Source organism: Haemaphysalis longicornis, unplaced genomic scaffold, assembly GCF_048455015.1.
Source record: "Haemaphysalis longicornis isolate Haplotype H1 unplaced genomic scaffold, Haemaphysalis longicornis Haplotype H1 scaffold_2, whole genome shotgun sequence".
NCBI classification, from domain to species: Eukaryota; Metazoa; Arthropoda; class Arachnida; order Ixodida; family Ixodidae; genus Haemaphysalis; species Haemaphysalis longicornis.
In genome coordinates, this window is record NW_027526295.1 from 43,141,850 (window position 1) to 43,163,439 (window position 21,590).

At 44.9% G+C, this 21,590-nt stretch overlaps 1 protein-coding gene and 1 long non-coding RNA gene across 3 annotated transcripts in view; both read right to left on the minus strand.

Moving 5' to 3' along the window:
- Nucleotides 1–1,433: 1,433 nt before the first annotated feature.
- On the minus strand, nt 1,434–16,275 carry LOC144167075 (uncharacterized). The gene is made up of 3 exons (XR_013321837.1): nt 15,845–16,275; nt 8,571–8,633; nt 1,434–1,510 (listed from the first exon to the last, which is right to left on the minus strand). It is a non-coding gene; the product is annotated as an uncharacterized LOC144167075 (long non-coding RNA).
- Nucleotides 16,276–19,476: 3,201 nt separating this feature from the next.
- Nucleotides 19,477–21,590, minus strand: part of LOC144167076 (uncharacterized) — a 46,960-nt gene continuing 44,846 nt past the window's right edge. Inside the window, exon 8 of one of the 2 annotated variants that reach the window (XM_077696467.1) lies at nt 19,477–19,581. In XM_077696467.1, the coding sequence (XP_077552593.1) occupies nt 19,513–19,581 (69 nt within the window). In that variant the 3' untranslated portion in view covers nt 19,477–19,512. The remainder of the gene's footprint in view (nt 19,582–21,590) is intronic. The other variant, XM_077696466.1, reaches the window with a different exon arrangement.

Genomic DNA, 21,590 nt, shown 5'->3' on the forward strand with positions numbered 1-21,590 from the left:
GCCATAAAATTGTTGTAATCCTAATGATCAACCCACAATAGATCAGAATACACTTTACGTCCTGTATTCAAGCACGCTAGGACCTTTTCATTGAAAAGCTACGTCCTTTCCGCAGTGCGTGTTTCATTTATTAATAACAATTGGCCCTAAAGTATTTGGCAATAAAGCTCCACACTTAGCCCGTAGGCCTTACAACTCTCTTTGCGATCTAAATGGACGCTACACAGCGCTGCATTATCCGCAGAGCACAAGAACATTTTTGCCGCGTTCGGCTGTAGCAACCGTTCAGCAGACATTTCATTCACTGCAGCAGGCATTTTGGAGACCACTGTTTTTCTACCTAGGTTTCGGGGAGTGCAGAAAAGGTAATCTCAATTTCAAGGATGATATAACCCGTATTGGGGAGTTAAGTACCGTTTTACTGTACTGTTCGAGCCCCCATTTGCTGTCCTGGTACCCATTTGTAAGGAAGTCAGAATGGCATTATTCATAAGCAAACATCACTTCAGTGCAAATATTCACCCCACTTTCTAGAATGTAGGCTATTCAAAGCAAAGATAATCATCCGTCATTCAATATTCCTATAACAAGTGTGGGATTCAAAAAGCCTACACTAATTTTTGGGGGGAGTGCCATGCCGCTGGGTGAAGACTACCAGGCTTTGACAGTACCAGTGACATTAATCGGGTGCAGAGGAGCGATCTAAAGGGTAACTGAGGTTAAGTTACTTAGGACACGTTTTTAATATTTTTCACAATAGCAATTCTGAAACATATTACAAAGATATCTTGAAAGAGATTATAAAATCTCTTTAAAAATGTCAGAGCTCCATCATCATCGACTGCCCACGGCCTTCGGCGGCGAGCCAGACTTTAATGGCCTTCGGCAAATAGCCCTTGGCTAGCACCATCATCGTCATGCCTCCTGCCCTATAAGCGCACGCATTGCTTCTTCCTTTTCAATAGCTTCCACTAGACCTTCCATTTAGCCCAGACCCCAATGGTCGCTTCTGTCCTCCCTTGACGGTTGAGTCTCGTTCCTGGAGATCGACGAATCACACACTGATATTACCTCAAATCCACTTCATGGGCAATCATAAACCAATTCTTTTCCCAGGAGATTTTCGCATGGTTGTCATTGAAATCTTTAGATTACATGCGACCGTTTTGCTAGATATAACCGCTTGTTAGTTACCATAGTAAATCTCTAAGTTTGATCATTACAACCGTTTCTTGTGCAAAGCGGCCACAAAGAATTTTTGTAATTCTTGTTTAGGCTGCCTATTTTTGACACAGCTGTTTTTAATAACCTCGCATTAAGAAACGATTTCATTTTTTTTATTCTGCTAAGTATTACACGTGATTGCTTGTGTTTTTAACCGCATTGTATTCTGTGAAATGTAAACTGGAAGACAGAGAAAATTTCAAAAATGACTTGCCGCAAGAGTGACATCGCCCGGCAAGCCAGGAATCCCAGGTAAACCTGGAGGACCTGGTTCTCCTCTTTCACCCTGTAATAAAACGTGTTACCAATATTTTGAGACTGCCAGTTTCAATTTATTGTGCGTAGTTCCCATTACTCAGCGACAGTGAACGTATTCGGATTCATCGACACTCATCAGGGTGTTGTGGCGTTAGGGCCATCGTGTTAGCTCTTAAATTTACACCACACTGCATCAGGAAATGCATCTATTGCGGGATTGCTTGCACGTTGCTTGAACGTAGATGTGACAAAATATATAAACATCAACGTTTTCTATAGCCTCGGAATTTGCTTAACAAATGAAACCATGGTCCACAAAAACTTTTATCCTTGCGAGCACCTTAAGTGCCCACCAGTTACGCACCTTCATTGCTTCATTACAAATTTAAACGCGACTTAACACCTTATTTTTTTGTTGTACCACCATAATGGGCATATTTGTTGTACATTTATTGCTCCCTACCTTATGTTTTGTTATGTGACTTCATGTGAGGTGCGAATAGTATGCCTAATTGTAACACCTAAAAGTTCCCTATTGGTTGCCGCTGTCGAGACCAAGTACTGTCTCGGCGCACGGCTGGGGGCGAGAAGCCCCTAAGGGCCCGTTCAGTTGGCAATACGAGGTGGTTCTAGTCGTGGAGCCTACTGCATAAAACAAAAGAATTCCAGCGTCAAATGATTGTTGGTTAAGACTAATAAAGTTTACAACCAGCTTGATGAAGAATAAAGCCCTTAAAACGTGTACATGCGGTGTAGAACTGGTAACAAGGCCGAGACAGACACCCCTTGTCATACGCGCTTTGTGATCGACTGCTGACATTTCATTCAATTTCGGTACAAAGGGGCGTATGACGAGCCGCGACTCTCTCGGCCCTGGTACCAGTTTTATGGTGCATGTAGACCTTTTAAGCGGTGTATTGTCCATCAAGCCTGTTGCAAATTTTATAACTGTTACCCAACAACCATTTGATGAAGAATTTTTTTGTTTGTTTTAAGCAGTAGGCTCCACGGCTAGAACCACCTCGTACTGTCAACTGGGCGGCTGCTTAGAGGCCCTCGGCCCCATCCATGGTCAAAGATGGTACTTGGTTTTGGCAGCCGCCACCAAATAGGGGCATTTTAAGCGTCTTTATTGCACACATTGTTTTTTCGTACGTATGTGCGTCAATTTAGGTAAGCCAGTTGAATATACAAAAACCTTTCAAATGTTTACGTTGCCAGGACTAGACCACTCACGCGATTTGAGAGACTCATTGTGGTCTCCGCACAAGTTTGTACAGCGTGTTATTCTTCCGTATGAATATCCCTAAAAAAATCTTTGCCAAAGATCGCCAATAAACTCAGGAACTGAAAAATGGCGATTCTTATATTACTGCATATTACTTAAGCAGCTACCTGTTTCAACTATCTTGATTTTGGTACAGAAATATTTTCAATTATGCAAGATGTCCCAGCTATCATGCACCAACATTTTTTTAAAGAAAGCAAAAGCGTTACTCCAAGAAAATCTAGGGCGCAATGTTTCCAGTGCTGTCATATATCGGCCAGTAGTTCTGTAGTTAATGACATCAAATTAATTGTTACTATTATCTAACTCGAGAAGAACAATCCTAATTATTAAACTGTCAACAAGGCAATTGTTGATACCCGCGAGAGGTTTCTAACTCGGGTCTTTTCAGCGACGAACTAATTGCATACTTATTTATTCAGGCTCATAACTGGAAACCCCGCAAAATATAAAAAATACCACGCGACGGCGTTCCCGCCTCCGTCGTAAAGCAATGTCATCGAACAGGCTGCCTCCTAGTTAGCCAGACTGAAATAAAGAACAGAAAGACAAGAAATTGTGCCCGAGTTTGTGCCTTATCTGCCGCAAGAGCACCACGAAACTTGCTGTTTCTGCTCTTTCTATGCATGAACATTATCAAGGTGATGCGCTGTCTCTTCGAGAGTGTGACAGGCAAGGCAGATGCTTTCAATCAGCCAATTTGAGGGCGCAGGTTTATGCAGCACTTTGGAGCGCCGTCACGCGGTATTTTTCATATTTCGCAGGCTGTCTTTACCAGCCAAAATAAATGATTAAGCAATTCATTCGTCGCTGAAAATAACGTGGTGAGATACCTCTCGTGGGTACTTAAAAGTGTCTCATTGACACTGATGATTAGGAGAGTACTTGTCGAGATGGATAATCATTACAAATTATTAGATCTTATTGCAAACACATTACTGGTCGATACTTCACAGTACAGGTAACAATATGGACTTGTTTTTTTTTAAGTAACCCTATTGCTCTTTTTAAAAACCTTGGGGAATGATAGCCGGGGCATCCTGTATACGCTTAGCCCTATACTGGGCCGAACAAGAATATTGTGCTGATGGCTCGCGGGTGGTATCGTGCATTTCGATTTAAATATAAGCGCGCAAAACCTAAATATACTCAATATCATTCCGCGCCCGCTTGGCCCCAAGGGCTTTCCGTGATGAATGCTAAACATGATCGACGACTTTCCGAGTCGCTCATTTTCGAAAATAAAATTGAAAATATGATTGTCCCCCCGGTAATTCTGCAACACAGCAGCTATTTGTCTGTTAGGTGTAAAATGCAACCACAGTTACGATTGTTGGATTGTTTTTACATACCAGACGTATCGAATGGACGCTAGATTGCTTGGGCATATGTTAATCAAAAATGTTTACGTAATTACATTTAAAGGCATGCAGTCCTAGCGATCACGCAGAATATTTAGCTTGTTACAGCTTGCATAGCCGGAATAATGGAAATAGTGAATCACCAGTGCGTAAGAATGGATTAAAATTTGGTGGGATCAGTAATAAAACGCAGCTGGTGTAGCAAGGCATGGTAAGAAAATTCCACTTCAATGGAAGAGCGCCTAAGTCATTGAATTCCCGGAACACGAATATGTGTGTGCGTGCGTGCGTGCGTGCGTGCCTGCGTGTGCGTGCGCGTGCGCGTGCGTGTGTGTGTGTGTGTGTGTGTGTGTGTGTGTGTGTGTGTGTGTGTGTGTGTGTGTGTGTGTGTGTGTGTGTGTGTGTGTGTGTGTGTCTGTGTGTTTGTGCGTGCATGCGTGCGTGCGTGCGTGCGTGCACGCGCGTGTGCGTGTGGGTGTGCGTGTGCGTGTGCGTGCGCGTGTGCGTGCGCGTGTGCGTGTGTGTGTGTGAGAGAGAGAGAAAGAGAGTCAGCAAGCACCCACACGCTGCCAAAAACTTTAAAACTAGACATTTGTGATGGCTCTTACGCCACTCAAGAATATTCGCCCAAATTCGCGTACCAAAGCTCGCTTAAAAAATATTCAAAACAAAAAAGAATACCCGCTAAATATGAAGGTCTCGTTTCTAATTGTTTTCAATGTCAATTCCCGGTAAAGTGCGTCGGGCCTATACTTGTGATGTACTATTATGAGCAATATGAAAGGGAACACGGGAACGCCTAGAAAACACCCTCAGACCGAGCTATGCGTTATACGCAGCGGCCGCCATCGGAAACAAAGTGGAAAGAGGGACGCTGTTCTAACAACTGTTCCCATTCCCGCCGTGCGTCTTATCGGCTGCCCGACGATACCATATTATCGGCGAAATGACGTAAGCTGCTGCTTTGCAAAAATCCCAGCGTGGTGGGTGTGCCAACAGTTAGTGGAAGAGCGCCCTCCTTTCCCACTTTGATTTTCACAGCGCCATCCGCGTATCGCTCCGAGTCTGTTCCGAGGCTGTTTGCCACGTGTTCCCGTGTTCCCTTTCATAAAGCTCATAATAGTACATAACGTGGTAGCAGCTAACACCATTCGATGAAATCTTGTTAACAGTATTGACTAACGGGGACTGAAGAGCCAACGGTTGGGGCCAGAATGATTGAATATTCTGTGCGTGTTTTTTTTTTTCAGCGTGAGGTAAGGTTCCTTATGTTGCACCTATGACTTGTGGAGTACATGTCACAAGAATAGTGATACCTCATGTGCAAAAGGTTCCCAAAGGACGCTTTAAAATGTATGGCATGTTTTATATGCTCTTTACGCGTATTTTGAGCCGTGTTTTCCTCTAAAACAACACAAGTGATCTTACTGCAGGTAGCAAACCAGCAGCGCGAATAGATGTTGGCATAGCCAACTAAAGCCGTCGAATCACTTCTAAGTGCTCCCAGCTAATTCTACGATACTGCAATTGAATTGAAAGGGGATTTCTTATTCGAGGTGTTGGTACGGTAGACAAAGACTGTTTTTAGAAAAATTGTCGTCCTGTGTGATGAGATATGACGGATTAGCTAAGCTGATGATTAGGTCATAACGACTCTAGGAGAGTGCTTCCCTAGGCGTAACCGCCAGTCGATCCACCTTTCCAGGCGAACGAAGCGCTTGCTATTTGGGTAATTTTTATTACCGTTTCACGCAATACAGGAGCAACAAGTGCTCCAGGATTTCTCAATCCACTCTTCTAGAGCTGCTCTTTGGTTCTCAAGAAGGATAGAATGACCGACATTTTAGACGTATCTGCATGCGCGTATACAGTTGTTTTCTATGCCATAAGACAGATTGTGACGAAGTACTTTCTCTCGGGTCCAAACATTCGCCACTGATAACTTTATAACCCCCAGCTACAGCTGCTCTTTCATCTGGCATAGAATCTAAGAGACAAGGACTTTATTTACGGTCAGCCTAAAACGAATTCGCATTGTTTTGCCAGATGTACAATGGCCAGCTTGTCAATGAGGGCCTCCGACGCCAATCAAACCCGCCATTTAAGAGGATAGGATTATGGTAATGATGGGACAGTTGGGTGGCGGGACAGAAGATGTGCTCCTCATTTTTGTACGTGCAGGGGCAATTGAAACAGTATGCGTCTGAGCAATAACCCTGGAGGTAGAGACATGCCAGAGTAATGATGGTGTTCAGCGGGATAGCCCGCATGGTATGTACTTGCGCCCTGGATGGGGAAGTGTGGGGTAGCTTAAACGTCTGTAGCGACTGCCGCACGTGTTGTTAGTATTGTTTGAGTGTCTTTTTGTAGACATATGCCTCGTGGGCCATCGGCGGGAAAGGCCGAAGGATCGCAGGCACCCGGATAGTCATCTCGCTTCTAAACTGAATTCTGGCGATCCATGTGTCACCTGCACTCACACCAAAGTGATGGAGGCACGCGAGAAGAGCAACAGGGTTATAGCGCGGTCGTCACGGACGTTTTCGGGAAGATGGTTGTGCGGAAGAGCTCGAATCGCCGCCATACCATCAGAGCAAATGTGATAGCGGTGAGAAAGGCGCTAGGAATTTAGTTCTCTGGTAGCGTTAACAATCCCACCAGTTCGAAGACACCTGGTGAAATAGGATGCGTGCAAGGGCCTCCTGTGGAGGTGACTGCGGCCTCAGTTAGGCCGGACATAATAGCCCAAGCAGTGCAGCCACAAATAGGGTTATATGCCGCGCCAATACAGCATGTGACAGTGTCTGGAAAGGAGAAGTCGTGGTAGTGGGCGCGAGCTTGCCGTCTGCCCTCGGGAAGGTAGGGGAAACTTGGAAGAGGTAATTGGAGGTTCGTCCGGAACAATATTGTGTACACAGACACACATTTTAAGGTTTCAATGTGCTCTTAACACACATTCCAAAGCGGTCCTACATTTTCCAATACACGCCTTTACATTGAAAATGTACGCCACGGGTCGGTTTATTCGCCTTCCCAATTTTTGGTGCCTCCATAGGAATAACGGCCCATCGACATTCTGCCCATCGACTTTCTGCTACCACGGCCCCACAACGACCTGCCGCGGTGACTGAGTGGCCGTGGAGTTGTGCTGTTGAACCCAAGGACGCGTGTTCAATTCCCGGACGCGGCGGCCCCTTTTCTGATGGAAGCGAAAAGCGACAACCCCCATGTGTTCAAGATTTTGGGGAACGTTAAAGGTCCTAAGCTGGTCGAAATTAATCCGGAGCTATCCCCTACGGCGGGCTTCATTGCCTGTGTAGCATCAGCGCTCCAAATTCCACAATCAATCACTGAGAAAATATTCGTTGCCTGTTTTATATGCATTCTTATGCAGCATAAATGCCCACAACAGAGCATATATTGTTAAGACAACTGTTTTACTCGTCTCGTCAATATCGCGTCTTATGACAAGCTTCTCCTTGTGTGTTTCTAAATACCTTCACTTATTCATGCTCTGTTCTACAGCGAAGCTGTATTTTCCTCGCTTTCCGCATATAGCGTGCGAGGATAAAAGGGGAAGGCGGAAAAGTTTTTACGCCCGCGAGCTCAAGTTTTGTGTTTCCTTTTTGAAGGGCTCCTCGTGTGACGTTCTTTCGGGTGTTTTTCTCGCAAATTTGGATTGCTTCCGAACCGATATTTTGCCCGGTATCTTCCATGTCCAAGCAAGCGCACATCGGCGGTTGCCGGATATAGGTGCACGGGTGGGAGATGAAGAGGACAGCGTGCCCGCCAACCAGGCTTTTTGCTCTTCTGGTGGCGTTCCTGTTTTTCTGGTGAGAGATTCAAACGTTGACGTCTCACGGGCAAATGCGACCGGAGTGCTCTTCTCCCTGTCCAAGCGCTTCGAATCGGTATGTTATACAAACAATAGGACGCCTAAGACGAGGGAGGGAAACATAGGGCCTTTTGTTTATCCATTATTATAAAACTCTACTCCTTTGAAGTTCGATTCAGCTAATCGGCTCGGAAGTCTGTTGCATCACAAAATACAAACAGTGTTTTATTTCTTTCCCTCCATGGCCTTCGCCCAGCTTCGCTGGTTACCCCTTAGAGAAAGGGCACAGAATATTATATTTGGTGCAACTATAAGTGATATGAAAACACCTTTATAAGGGGATATGTTGTATACAAGAAGGTATTGTTTCGATCACTAACTTAAATATAAAACTTAGAACAAATCTGCAGTATTAAAACATTGCGCATCCTAGAGGGACCTTGTTTACTAACTGACCAACTTCCCCGCGCCTGGTAACCTTCATGAAATTAAAAATACTCTTTGTAATTGTTTCTCTTACCCGTTTTCGTAATGTGCGCTATATGCAATACAGCGTCCGGATACTGCCTTTAAATAAGTGTACTTTTAATAGGGAAGGACTTACCGGAGCACCAGGCAACCCTGGTATGCCATCTAAACCAGGAGGACCAGGAAGGCCTGGCTCACCCTGTAATAACAAAGATGAAAAACGAATAGAACATAAAATATCGTAACTGAGATACAGTGCATTAGTTATGAGCATTTGTGCTTCCCAGGTTAGGTACCCTTCACTTCGTTAAGTTTGCACCTCCAGTGTGACGTTCAGGTAGGGTGAAGTTAATGCATCTTCACAACGCACAAATAATGGGACAAAGGGGAGGATTACACTGGACAAGCGCTGAACCAAAACTCTTTTTTTTTTTTTGAAGAGACACAAATATAGAGCCACCGAAGGTATAAAACAAAGATAAAAACATGACATATGAACCCATTAAGAGCAACTGCAAGGGTGCATGTTCTCTGGTACCGCTCTCAACAAGATACCCAAAATGCGTATCTGAAAGCTACAAAGACGTCGCGCTAGCACAGGAGTCAAGCATTTTCCGAATTTTATACGCTTCCACTACTTCCGTCGCCTTTTGGTCACCGTGCCGGAACATTACTGTTATATCATGAAGGAAAGGCATACAGCCACAATCATTGCAATGGGTGGAAAGATGGCCTGAAGGCACTCCCTTAAGTGAACTGTTATGCTCCCGCAAACGAACATTAAAGCAGCGGCCTGCTTGGCCAACGTAAAAGCGACCAAATTTGAGGGCAATGCGATAGACCACACGTGATCTACAAGGAACAAATTATTTTTCATGTTTGCCACTACAGCCATCTGCTCGGCCATTTGTACTAATACTCTTTTCGATGGCGGAACACATGCTGTTAACAATATAATAATAATAATCAATCAATCAATCAATAAATCAATCAATCCATCAATCATGTTTATTTACGTACCCAGGAACAGCTAGAGGCCTGAGTGCTGGCGCACGGATAGTTACATGAAAACAAAATACAAGAAACGTATTGCAAGAAACAAACAAGCGACAAGAGACACACAAATTGAGGTAGTGAAAATGACAGAAATAAAGCACAGGTGGAGCCTGGGTACAGGTAAAAGGATAAAAAACGAAGATACCTTTGTTGCTCTGCTTATTGTAAAGACCACACAACAAGCAGAGCAACAAAGTTTGACAGAAATATAGCAAAAACAACGGCAAGAGCGTAGAGACAAATGATAAGAGCAACAAATGACAGTAAACAGTTTGAAAAATAGCCAACAATCAGTTGGCAAGACACAACCACACAGAAACCAAATTCAAGAAGAGAAAAAATAATAATAATATAATAAAGCTTCTTTCAATGTTTACATACATGATGTATATATTGACACGAGGCACCGACAGGCGATAACAAACTATGTGGTCATGGGGGGATTTGCCACAGATTAAACGAACGGGGATTGTGCGACGAGTTCCCGTGGAAGAAGAGGACGAGGTGTGATGATTGTGCTTCCCTCAGTGTGTACCAGCGGCACCCAGCCTCTTGCGTTTTGAGGATTGCAAATACAATTGCTACGGCATCCTCGCCTCGTAACATCTTGTGGCGGAGGTGCGGGACCTTCTGAGAAGACGGAGCTTCGCAGCGGTCGCCAAATTTCATTCACCGAGCTTCGCTCAGACGACCCAGCGGCTACTGCAGCCATGACAACCCCGCATCGCAACGAGGCCCCAGCGGCTACTGCCCCTTTGACAAGCCCCCACATCATTTTTTCGCACCCCCGGGACCCTCCCTTCTTCTATGGCAGGGCTGACGAGGATGTGGAAGACTGGATCATGATGTACTAGCGCGTCAGTGGCCACAACCGCTGGGATCAGACCATCATGCTCGCCAACCTGTCTTTCTGCCTCAAAGGTACGGCCCAAACATGGTTTCGTACGAACGAGGCACGCCTCACCAGCTGGGACGTTGTCAAAGAAGACCTCAAGGCCATTTTCGGGACATCTGCTAGTGGGCAGCTCACAGCAAAAACCAATCCCGCTTCTCGCGTGCAGAGCCCCACTGAGTCCTACGTCGGGTACATCCTCGACATACTGGGCCTTTGTCAAAAAGTTGACCGACAAATGTCCGAGGAAGACAAAGTGCGACACGTTTTGAAGGGGATAGCGGACGACGCGTTCAACCTCCTGGTTTTTAAGAACTGTGACAAAGTAGACGGAATTATCGCCGAATGTCGCCGCTTTGAGAAGGCGAAAAGCCGGCGCATCGTTCATTTCACACGACTTCCGAACACGGCCGCGACCTCGTCGTGCTCTGATAACGTATTGCCAACACCAGCTCAGTTCCCTCCCACAGGAACAGCACCGACTTCCAAGAATGTGACCAGAATAGTGCGTCGTGAACTCTGGTCTCTGGCTCTGCTCTGAACTCTGGCTCTGCTATGGGTGCGAAGTTTGCGACGAAGCGCCGCTAGTACACGCATAGTCCGAGAAATCTTCGCACGCCCTTCTTGTCTTTCGGCCTTGGGAATTTCGCTATGGCAGACGTTTTCACCGGGTCAGGCAGGACTCCCGCGGCGTTCATGACGTGGCCCAAAAACGTGAGCTCGTACGCGAATCGCCACTTTTCAGGCTTCAGTATTAACCCCGACGTACGAATAGCTTCGAGTACAGACTCCAACCTTGCAAGGCGTTCGTCGAATGTCCGGGCGATACCACAACGTCGTGGAGGTATACGAGGCAGGTGTGCGCCTTCAGGCCAGCTAGCACAGTGTACATGTCTCTTTGAAACGTTGCTGGTTCCGTGCATAGCCTAAACAGCATCACCTTCAACCCGTATAGGCCGTCCGGGGTTACGAATGCAGTCTTCTCTCGGTCTCTCTCGTCCGCTTCAATTTACCCGTAGCCTGTCTTCAAATGCATCGAAAAGAAGTACTTTCCGTGGCAGAGGTTGTCGAGGGCGCCGCCTATTCCTGGCAGGTTGTACACGTACTTTTCGTAATCTGGTTCGGTCGCCGGTAGTCAAGCAGAAGCTTAATGTGCCATATTTTTTCTTCACGAGTACGACCGGCGCAGCCCAAAGAATTTTGGTAGCTGTATAATGTCGTCGCTAAGCATGTCGTCGACTTGCGTCCGGATGGCTCCCCGCTCGTGTGAAGACACACGGTACGGTGACTGTCGGGTAGGTCGGGCTGCATCTTCGGTTATAATTTGGGGTTTCTCTAACGGTTTCTGACGTAATTTTGAGTTCGACGAAAAACAATCTCTGTAGCGACTCAGCAAATTCAGTAATTTGTTCCGTTCTTCTGGCGGTAACGCTGGATTCACGTAGAAGGGAATCAGCAGCTTGAAGGTATCTTCCGGTGCGCTTTCAAAGTCGGCGACTGCGACCAGGTTACTTGCTTCTTGCGTTTCTCTGAGGAACGCAATTGCAGCGCCCCTGTTTAAGTGCTGGTACTCCTAGGTTAAATTAGTGGGCAAAACGTGGGATTTGCGTTAACATCGCAATGGATCGTGCGACGGAGACACCACGGTCGAGAAGCAAACTTTTGTCACCCTCTACGATAGCAATGACGTCAAGGACAGCATCTTCTGAGTAAACAGTGATCACCAAGCTTGCGCGCGGTGGCAGAGTGACATCATCATCGGCGATGCTTACACCAGCATGGTGCTCTGGTTTCGGTTGCGGCATAATGAAGTGATCGCAGAAAAAAGTTATCGACTTGGTCTGCAGATCAATCATTGCACCGTTTTCCATCAAAAAGTTCATTCAAAGGATTACGTCGCGGGAGCAGTTGGGCAAAATGACCAACGTAGGGTACGTGGGGCCGTCTAGGATGACGCGTGATGTGCACGTTCCACTTGGCGTTACGAGATGGCCTCATGCTGTGCGTATGTATGGACCGTCCCATCGTGTCGTAACTTTCTTCAGTTAAAACGCGAATGGTTATCGGCCATATACTGTTGGCTAAAACTACATAAATGGATCAAGTAAACAGGTTACGTATCATCGTTAACGTCTAGTAAGCTTTTTAAAGAACGTCTGATTAAACATAGTCTTAAACCAATAATGTGTATTTATATGGCCCGCACTACCATATTTCAACAGCAGGAAATTTTCTAATCATGGAAGCAGTACGCGAGGAGAATGACGACGTTCTCCCATTTCCTTGGCCTCGACTATTTTTAGCCAGCTTGTGTGTAACTACACTAAAGCAGCAACTGTTTGCAATTATATATTAAACAATGCGTAGCCACTATTCTTGGCTTTTGTCACTATGGCAGGGTTTACTAGCTAGGATTAAACGTTTCTAGGCATTTTTTTGTATGTCAAAATGCCCCTTTCTGAATGTTACTTTACAGGCCCACGATTCCACTCTGGTTATCCAGTGCGGTAATCATGCTTTAGAATTTGTCCCCCAAGTTACTTAGCAAGGCCACGAAATCAGCAAATCTGAGGGTACTGGGGTATTTTCCCTTACCCCCACCTGTTCCCAATCCAATGTTCTCAATACCCATTGAAAACATGCTGTGAATAACATTGTAAGGATTGTGTTCCCTTGTCTGACGACATTCCTTATAGGTATTTTACTGCTCTTCTAGGGAAGGACGATGGTACCTGTGGACCCATTGTATATATCTTCTAGTATTCTTACGTAATGCTCGTCTACACCCTGCATCCGCAACGCCACAATGACTGCCGAGGTTTCGACAGGGTCGAATGCTTTCCCCATCTATGAAGGCTGTATATAGCGATTGACGATACTCCGCGCATTTCTCGATCACCTGATTGATCGTGTGAATATGGTCCTTTGCTGAAAATCCTTTACGAAACCCTGCTTGATTTTACATCACCTGAAATCTAAGGTGGCAGAAATTCTGTTAGCAATTACCTTGGTAAGTACTTTGTAGACGACTGACAGTAAGCTGCTCCGCCTGTAATTGTTGAAGTCCTTCATGTCACCTTTCTTATGAATTATGATGACGTTCACGTCCTTTCATGATTCCGGTACACTCGCGGTCATTAGGCATTGCGGATATAGGTTTGCCAGTTTTTTCTAGTACAATTTCCCGGCCATCCTTCAAGAGGTCTCCTGTCAACTGATCCTCACCAGGCGCTTTGCCCCCTTTCATTTCTTTGAAAGCCTTCTTTACTTCTTCAGTCGTTACTGGTGGATTATGTATCCCCTCTGAACTGCTTCCTTGTAAGGTATTATCCTGGATGTCGTAGTTACCGCACAGATCTCTATAGGACTACTCGGCTACTATAACTACTTTATCCCTATTTGAGATGAGATTCCCTTGCTTGTCTTTTAAGGGCATACATCTCATTTTTCTCATGCCTAGACACCTCCTCACTCATTTTAGGTGGCCTCCTTTATTCACAGCTTGCTCAATCCTCTCCATAATATACTTCCGTATGTCACCTGTTTTACGCCTATTGATTAACTTCGAAAGCCCCGCTATTTCTATTCTGTCAGCAGCGGTGAATGTGGTCAGGCTTTACTGCTTCCACTAAATATTTAGTCTCCTGAGAACGTTTATCAGTCTAGCGATCGTACCTCCAACTTCTACTCCACACGCCGTGATAATGCGTGTAACGTTGTCGCTAGCTTCCTGCGTCGTAAACTCTGCTTCCTCGGTTAGATCTGAATATCGCTTGTGCAGTTCAATCCTGAATTCTTCAACTTTCCGTTTTACTCTAAGCTCATTGATCGGCTTCTTTCGTACTAGCTATTTACGGTTCCTTTTTAAATCTATCCTAATTCGACATGTTTCCACATGCAGGTCGCTACACCCCATCCGTCCAAGCACTTCCACATCCTGCCCGATGCCAGGGTTATAGCATAGCATGAAGTCTATTTCATTCTTATGCTCCCCATTCGGGCTCGTTCAAGTCCACCTGCGGCTTTCCCGTTTGCAAAAAAACGTATTCATGATGCCTAGATTATTCCGTTATGGGAGCTGTACTAAAAAGCCCCAAGCCCCTTCGGTTATTTCTACAAGCCAGACGATAGTTCTCAACTGCCTTGTCTGCTTGTTGCGTACTTTTGAAATGAAGCCTCCCAATACTACGGTATACTGTGTTTTTTCTTCACTCATTCCCCACAACACATTCTCATAGAAGCGTTCAACCAGCTGGTTGTCGTGGCTAGATGTAGGCGCGTAGCCGGCACCACCTTGATTTTTTACCTCTCATTAAGCCTAATTACAAGACCAGCTACCCTTTCGTTAATTCTATAGTATTCGTCTATGTTGCCAGCTATACTTTTAACTACAAATCTATCTCCCAGTTCTCTTGTGTCCACTAGACAACGGTACCATAGTACGCGTTCATTTTGCAGCACTGTAAAGGCTTCACCTGTCCTCCTTACCTCGCTAAGCCCTATTACACTCCATTTAATTCCCTCTATTACTCGCACAACACCTCTAGACCTGCCTCGCTAAATAAAGTTCTCGCGTTAAGCGTTGTCAATTTCAGATTAAAATTAAGGCATGTCCGGATACAGGTACTTTTAGCACCCCCGGCTGCGTCACAAGGTCTGACCGCCACCGTGGTCAGTTGCTGCGCAGCCACTGGATACTGAGGTTGCAAGATTAATTGGCGTAATCATGGGAGTTAGTGACCATTCCTACACCAGGGCGGCCAATGCTGCTCTGGTGAGGGCATGCATTACCGGCAATGGTCACCGGGATCATGCCGCGCCACAAGCTTCCTTCTGCAATTTCATTAACACGCGGATTTCTTTTATCCGGTGGGAATTGGGCAGCATTGGGATTCTAACCACGGCCCTTCTAGACTCGAGACGGATGCTCTACTCCTACACCTCCACTGCATCGCAACAGCATATATTGTTCGTAAAAACAACACCAACCCCTCATTTCGGAAACAAACATGCCGCAAAGCAGCCGATGTCTGGATTTTATGCATATGAAGTATTAAACCACGAACTCATGCTTTCTGAACTGCCTTTGTGTTTTCGTCATCATTTCTTAACCTAGTTTCAAATACGCATGCTTGAAGAGTTTTTAGAGCAGCTTCGGTAACACTAGAAACTTGCATTTGAGGTCAGCTGCCTCCGACGTTCATTCCGTCATTCGGAGGTAGCCTAACCCGCGCACACATGATCTGATGTTCTAGGGTTAAGAATAGAGAGTACTTGCTTCAAAAATACCTAAAATAGAAAATGGATGTATATTTCTTAATCTGACTAGAATTTTATTTTTCAAAGTATTGTCATGTGAGGTACTTTTGTAATCATAAAGATCTTTCATGTACTACAATTTTTGCAACACTGCCAGGAAGGGTGCATGTCCTAGCTAACAGTAATGATATAAAACCATTTACCTTTGGACCAGGCAGCCCAGCCGGTACAGGCCCAAAAGAGCATGTGGTTTCTCCCCGCACTCCCTGCAGTTTGGATAGTTGCAGACATGTAAACTTTCAGAATACAGTATCGCTTACCGACGCACCTAATCTAATTGCATATAGCTCAAGTCAATATTAACCGCACTAGCTGTGCAGTGCTGCGCGGTTCGTCCAACATTGTGACAGTTGCCTGCAGCAAGATACGAGGTAAAGCGGAACTGATACTATTTTTGATATAAAGGTATCTCAGCACAGCATTGATTCTTGTGGCCACCAATGATTTGGGGAGGAGTACTGTTACTAGAGCCACTTCCTGGTTGTGCCACAACGCATGAGAGAATTCAGTTCAGGGCACTAGGTTGAACGTTTCTTTCAATTGCTCAAAAATAAAACATTGCCTTCCTCAAACTTCCGCGTTGCGGAATTATGGCAACACGACGTTCTTCACAACAAAACATAACACCGCCAGAAAACCAGGAATTGGTTGAGATACACAGGATATCAAAAAGAACACACCGTACGAAAAATGTCGCTCTCTTTTCAGACTCCCCGCTACGTCATATCATTTCCTTACGGATTATGCCCTTACGAACTCCAGGAAAAAGTAATAGTACAGGAGAGTCTCATTTCGCCATTTATCTATAGCTATAAAATGAGGTGCCCGAATGGCTGAGTGACTGACTGACTGATTCCTCCAAGGCCAGCCAAAACCGGTAGATCTAGAGCCGAAATTTCGCGAGTACATTTGCGTTGTAGCGTAGGGGCTCACAAAGGCAGGATTTTCGGAAATTGCACTCCTAAGAGAGCTAACGGCGAAATTGTCTTTTGGTAAATTCGGGGTTATGTCGGTCACTTGTTCACATATCGAAGTCCTTTTTGCTGATATACATGGGCTCGAAGAATATCTTAGAAATAGTTTTAGGATCTCGCCCTGACCAACACTCTCGGGGTGATTCCGCACTCCTGAATAAAATGGGTGTTCCTAAAGGTTCTACAACAAATATTTCACTCATTCATTTATCGAATTGGTTTTTGCTATCATATGTTACTCTTACATAAGACGAAAACTGGTTTTAAGGATTTCGCCCGGCAACGATGGTAAAAGGGCCAAATTTGTTTTGGAAATGGGACGCCTGACGAGCAGAAAAGGCCCAACAGGTTCAGGTTCAAAGGCCCAACTGCTGGTTCAAACGGCTTCATATTTCGCGAGTGCATTTTGATTACGCTGTTGGACCTCAATATTGCTGAAAATTTTAAATATTGCACCACCGATACAGCGAAAAGTGGTGAAATAATTTTTTAGATATTAATTTTTTTGATCGCACGACATTTCAGATATCTAACTGGTTTTTGTTGTTGTAAGTAACTTACTCGGTATTCTGAACACTGCACTACAAGATTTTTCTATGACACCCACCTAATAGGGAAAATCTGGATTTTGGCAAAACCGTCTGTTTTTACACATTCCCCACGTACGCAGCCCGTTAATATATCCAAGTCGTTCTTGCTTGGAAATGCTGCCCATCCAACTGCGGAAAAATCAATTTGAGAATTTTGTACTAACGCGCGATAAAAAGGCATGCGAGGTTTTTTTTTTCAATTCACAGCGCTTTGGTCGTGGAATTCACTGGAACTTTCTCGCGATCGCATAGCGCTCTCCATCTGTTGGAAGCTTCTGCAACCACGTGCCTCCCAGGACCCCGGTCATTTATACCTATAAAATGAAGTTCCCAACTGACTGACTGACTCATCAACGGCCAGACAAATTTGGTAGATCTAGTGACTTGAAATTTTGCAAGTACATTTGCCTCAAAGCGTAGGGGCTCACTAAGGCGGGATTTTCGGAAATTGCACTCCTAAGAGAGCAAAAAGGTGGAATTGTGTTTTCGTAAATTTATTTATTTATTTATTTATTTATTTATTTATTTATTTATTTATTTATTTAGAGAGTGAAAAGCGGTGAAATCATTTTTCAGAAATTATTTTTTATGCGCAGGCCATGTTAGATGTTGAACTGGTTTTTGTTGATATAAATAACTTACTCGGGTATCTGAACACTGTACTACAAGACTTTTCTATGACACCCATCTAATAGGGACCGTCTGGATTTCCGGAGGACATTGTGATTTTACACATTCCTAAATAAATACGCAGCCGGTTTATATTTTATATATCGTATTCGTTTTTGCTTGCAAATGCTGCCCATCCAATTGCCCAAAAATTTATTTCACGATGTTGTGCTAACAAGCCGATCAAAAGGAATGCAAGTTTTTTTTTTTAATTTACACCCCTCTGGAGATGGAATTCAGTTGTATTTTTCAGCGTTCGCATAGCCCTCGCTATTTGTTGCCCTTTGTGCAACCACGCGCCTCCCAATTGCCCTGTCATTTATCATAAATCTCAAAGAGAAGACGTGCCGGTAAAAATCGCAAAGGCATAGCGCTCGCTCATCTGTTGGGACTTCGTGCCACCCCGCGCCTCCCGTACTAGCCCATGTTAGTTATCATAAAACTATGACCGATGAGCGTCCTTCATTCCTTACGAGATAGCACTTCTCATGGGTAAGAATACCTTTCCTCGCCCATTCGGCCTCCATCGCATGTTCCCAGGACAATCACCTGCCGAATGCAAGTTCTATTTACAACCCGTCACTCTTCCTTATATTATATTAGATTGCAAGCAACACCCGAACCTCGCCTCTCGTCAACCTATCCTTCCCACCCATGAGCTGTTTTATAACCTGGTGACCAGCAGCGGTCTGGGTGTCCAAACAATTTTTCTGCAGAGCGAAGGCGTTTAGCGAGAGTTGCAGTAAAACAAGAGTTCCAGGCGTTCCGCGTTACAAGAACGCGCTTGGGGTTGAAGCCCACGTAGAGACCGCAGGCAGGAGTTGCTGAGTGTGTACCACTTCACGATGAACTAGCCAATATATGACAACTAACAAATAAATGAACACTTGTTATACCTATTAGTGTCAAATATATAATGCCCCCGCCCGCCCTCCCTCCCCCCCTCTCCTTCCGGGCCCCGCCGGGTACTACCGCTAGTATTCAATAAAGGGCGAAATCAGACTCTTTCTTGTTTTCCACATTCCGTAGGAACAGAATTCATACGGAGGTGGTGTGATGTTTCGGGGAGAATGAACAACAGCGCGACATTTTTCATGCAGTATGCACTAATTTGTCGCCATGTGTTTCTCAAAAAATATTTCGTGTTATGGCGGGCTTGTGTTAAGTTGGGTAAGAAGTGCGTTAACGCCGCATGTTCCGTCTCGGCGCGCTATGAAAAGGTTAAACACAAAGCGGCAGCTTGCAAAGTGAAAGCTGCTTTCAGGCTTGCTTTTTTATTCACAGATGGGTTTTTCTATGCCGCGTATTTTTTTTTCTAAACGGCTGCTAAGTGTTGTCACATTACATAACCTACAAAACACATGTAGGATTATTCAATACCATTTCCTTCAGTTGTTGTAATATTGTGTCCGTTTCGTTAGCAGCGTAATACAAGTATTTTTTTGCATGGCGCTTTTTATTTGAAAATATTTAAGTTTTTACTAACGTAACGCCGCGAAGTAATTTTATCAGTTCATCTGTGCTACACGGTAACTTACCGGCGCCGTACAAAATATATTGCCCGAATGTGAATATGAACTAAAGATTACTTGCCTTTTCGCCAGGACGCCCACGACGACCAGGCAGCCCAGGATATCCAAGATCCCCCTGTAATGGAAGATAATGAAAACATGGGTGCTTTTCTTTTAAAAAATTCACTTGACGCAACAGAGATTTACTAATAAATACTTCTGTATTAGCATAACGAGTGCGGAATTGTTCATGGTCCTTCATACCCGGTGTACAATTCTGTTAGGCTCATCATTTGCACGTCCGCACGAACTATTCCTAATGCTTGGCCTGCCGGAAACACAGTCCTGGTGAAGTAACACCAGCGTTTCGGGGAAGAAGTGAGGGGTCAAACGCCCCAATTTTTTGTGCACTGTCTTGACGGGAGCCTGAAATTTTCGCCTTAACAAAACCTGCGTGATACCACCCAGTTCGAAGCCGGATTTGATTTCGCTTCGTTGCCCCGCTAATTGATTTTTTGTGGGAAATTAACACTCTTCCAAGATCTCGGCCGCGAACATTGAGATTGTTCATCATGTCCCTGCCAAGAAAAGAAGAAAGTATATCATTGCTCGAATCTCATCGAGAGCTAGGAAATTTAGTTCTATAGCAGAGCGGGTAAGGCGCGTCAGAACACTGGGCTTCCTCGATTATCAGTCCCGGATCGTCCGCGGACTGCCCGAGACGCGATCCGGTGCTCGATTTTCCCATGTATTCCTATGGGACCTCCAGTCCGAACGCAGTCCTCGGACTGCCCGCGGATCGTCCAGGACTGCTAAATCGAGGATGCCCACTGCTGACGTCATTATAGAATCCCCTAAGCGTGAATCTTTCATTATCAAAGACCACCTCTCTCCAGGAAGAAAACGACAGTTCATTCGGGTTCTGCCCCAGAAGAAAGAAAATACCTCGGAATACCGGTGGACTGGCAATGGCGTTATCAATTCTACGAGAACCGATGAAAGTAAAGTGCATCGGATCTCCGACCCAGATGTCCTGAGAGTCATTTCGTCGCAAAACCAGTTATTCACGAAAATTGCTTGCTTTATCATAGCCTCGAATGTCTTCTCTTGCACTGAAGCTAAGCATCTTCGGGATCAATCGCTTCCATTATCGCTCGTACATTTCAACACGCGTACCCTAAAGAAGACATTATGACGACGTTCTAGCCTTCTTAGCTATATTCGAACTCACGTTTTACATAATCTGTTTTTCCCAGACATGGCTGTCGGCAGACGACGGGGATCTCTATTATTTACCATGCTATGCATCTGAACATTGTCAGCGCGATATATATCGTGGCGGTGGGTTAGCAGTACTAACAAGGTCATCAATTTCACGCAAGTGCCGTCATGAATTGTTGTTGGCAAATCTTATTGTGAGGGTGTCTGGCTGGAAGTATGGCATTCTGCTCAGCCTTTGGTTGATTGATTGATTGATTGATTGATTGATTGATTGATTGATTGATTGATTGATTGATTGATTGATTGATTGATTGATTGATTGATTGATTGATTGATTGATTGATTGATTGATTGATTGATTGATTGATTGATTGATTGATTGATTTTAACGCGGCGACACAACGCAGGCGGTGAGGTGCGCCGTAGTGGAGGGCTCCGGATTAATTTTGACAAGCAGGGGATCTTCAACGTGCGCCGAAATCTCGTACACACGGGCGTGTTTGCTTTTCGCCTCCATTATAAAAGCGGCCGCCGCGGCCGGTAATTGCTCTGCCTTTGAACAATGGCCATACCATCATTGCATCCACCTACCGTTCACTCTTTTCCTCGTACTCAGTCTTTTGTGTGCAGTTCGAAAAAATTCTCGACATCGTGACACCATCTGTGCTGACACGAACATAAGCCTATTTGATAGCAACAGCTCAGCATCCACTGAATATGTTCGTTGCATTTAGTTCTTAGGGTTGAATTCTCTTTTTGATTGTCGGACCAGATGAGATGTGAGCGGGTCGAATAGAGTAATTGATTAGACAGTGTACGATATCAGATAAATTGAATTGATGTGATCAATATCTCATCAATCAGCTGAGTGGGAGGAATGGCAAAATTCCGGCTTCTTGTTCTGGGACTCCAATATTCTCGGGG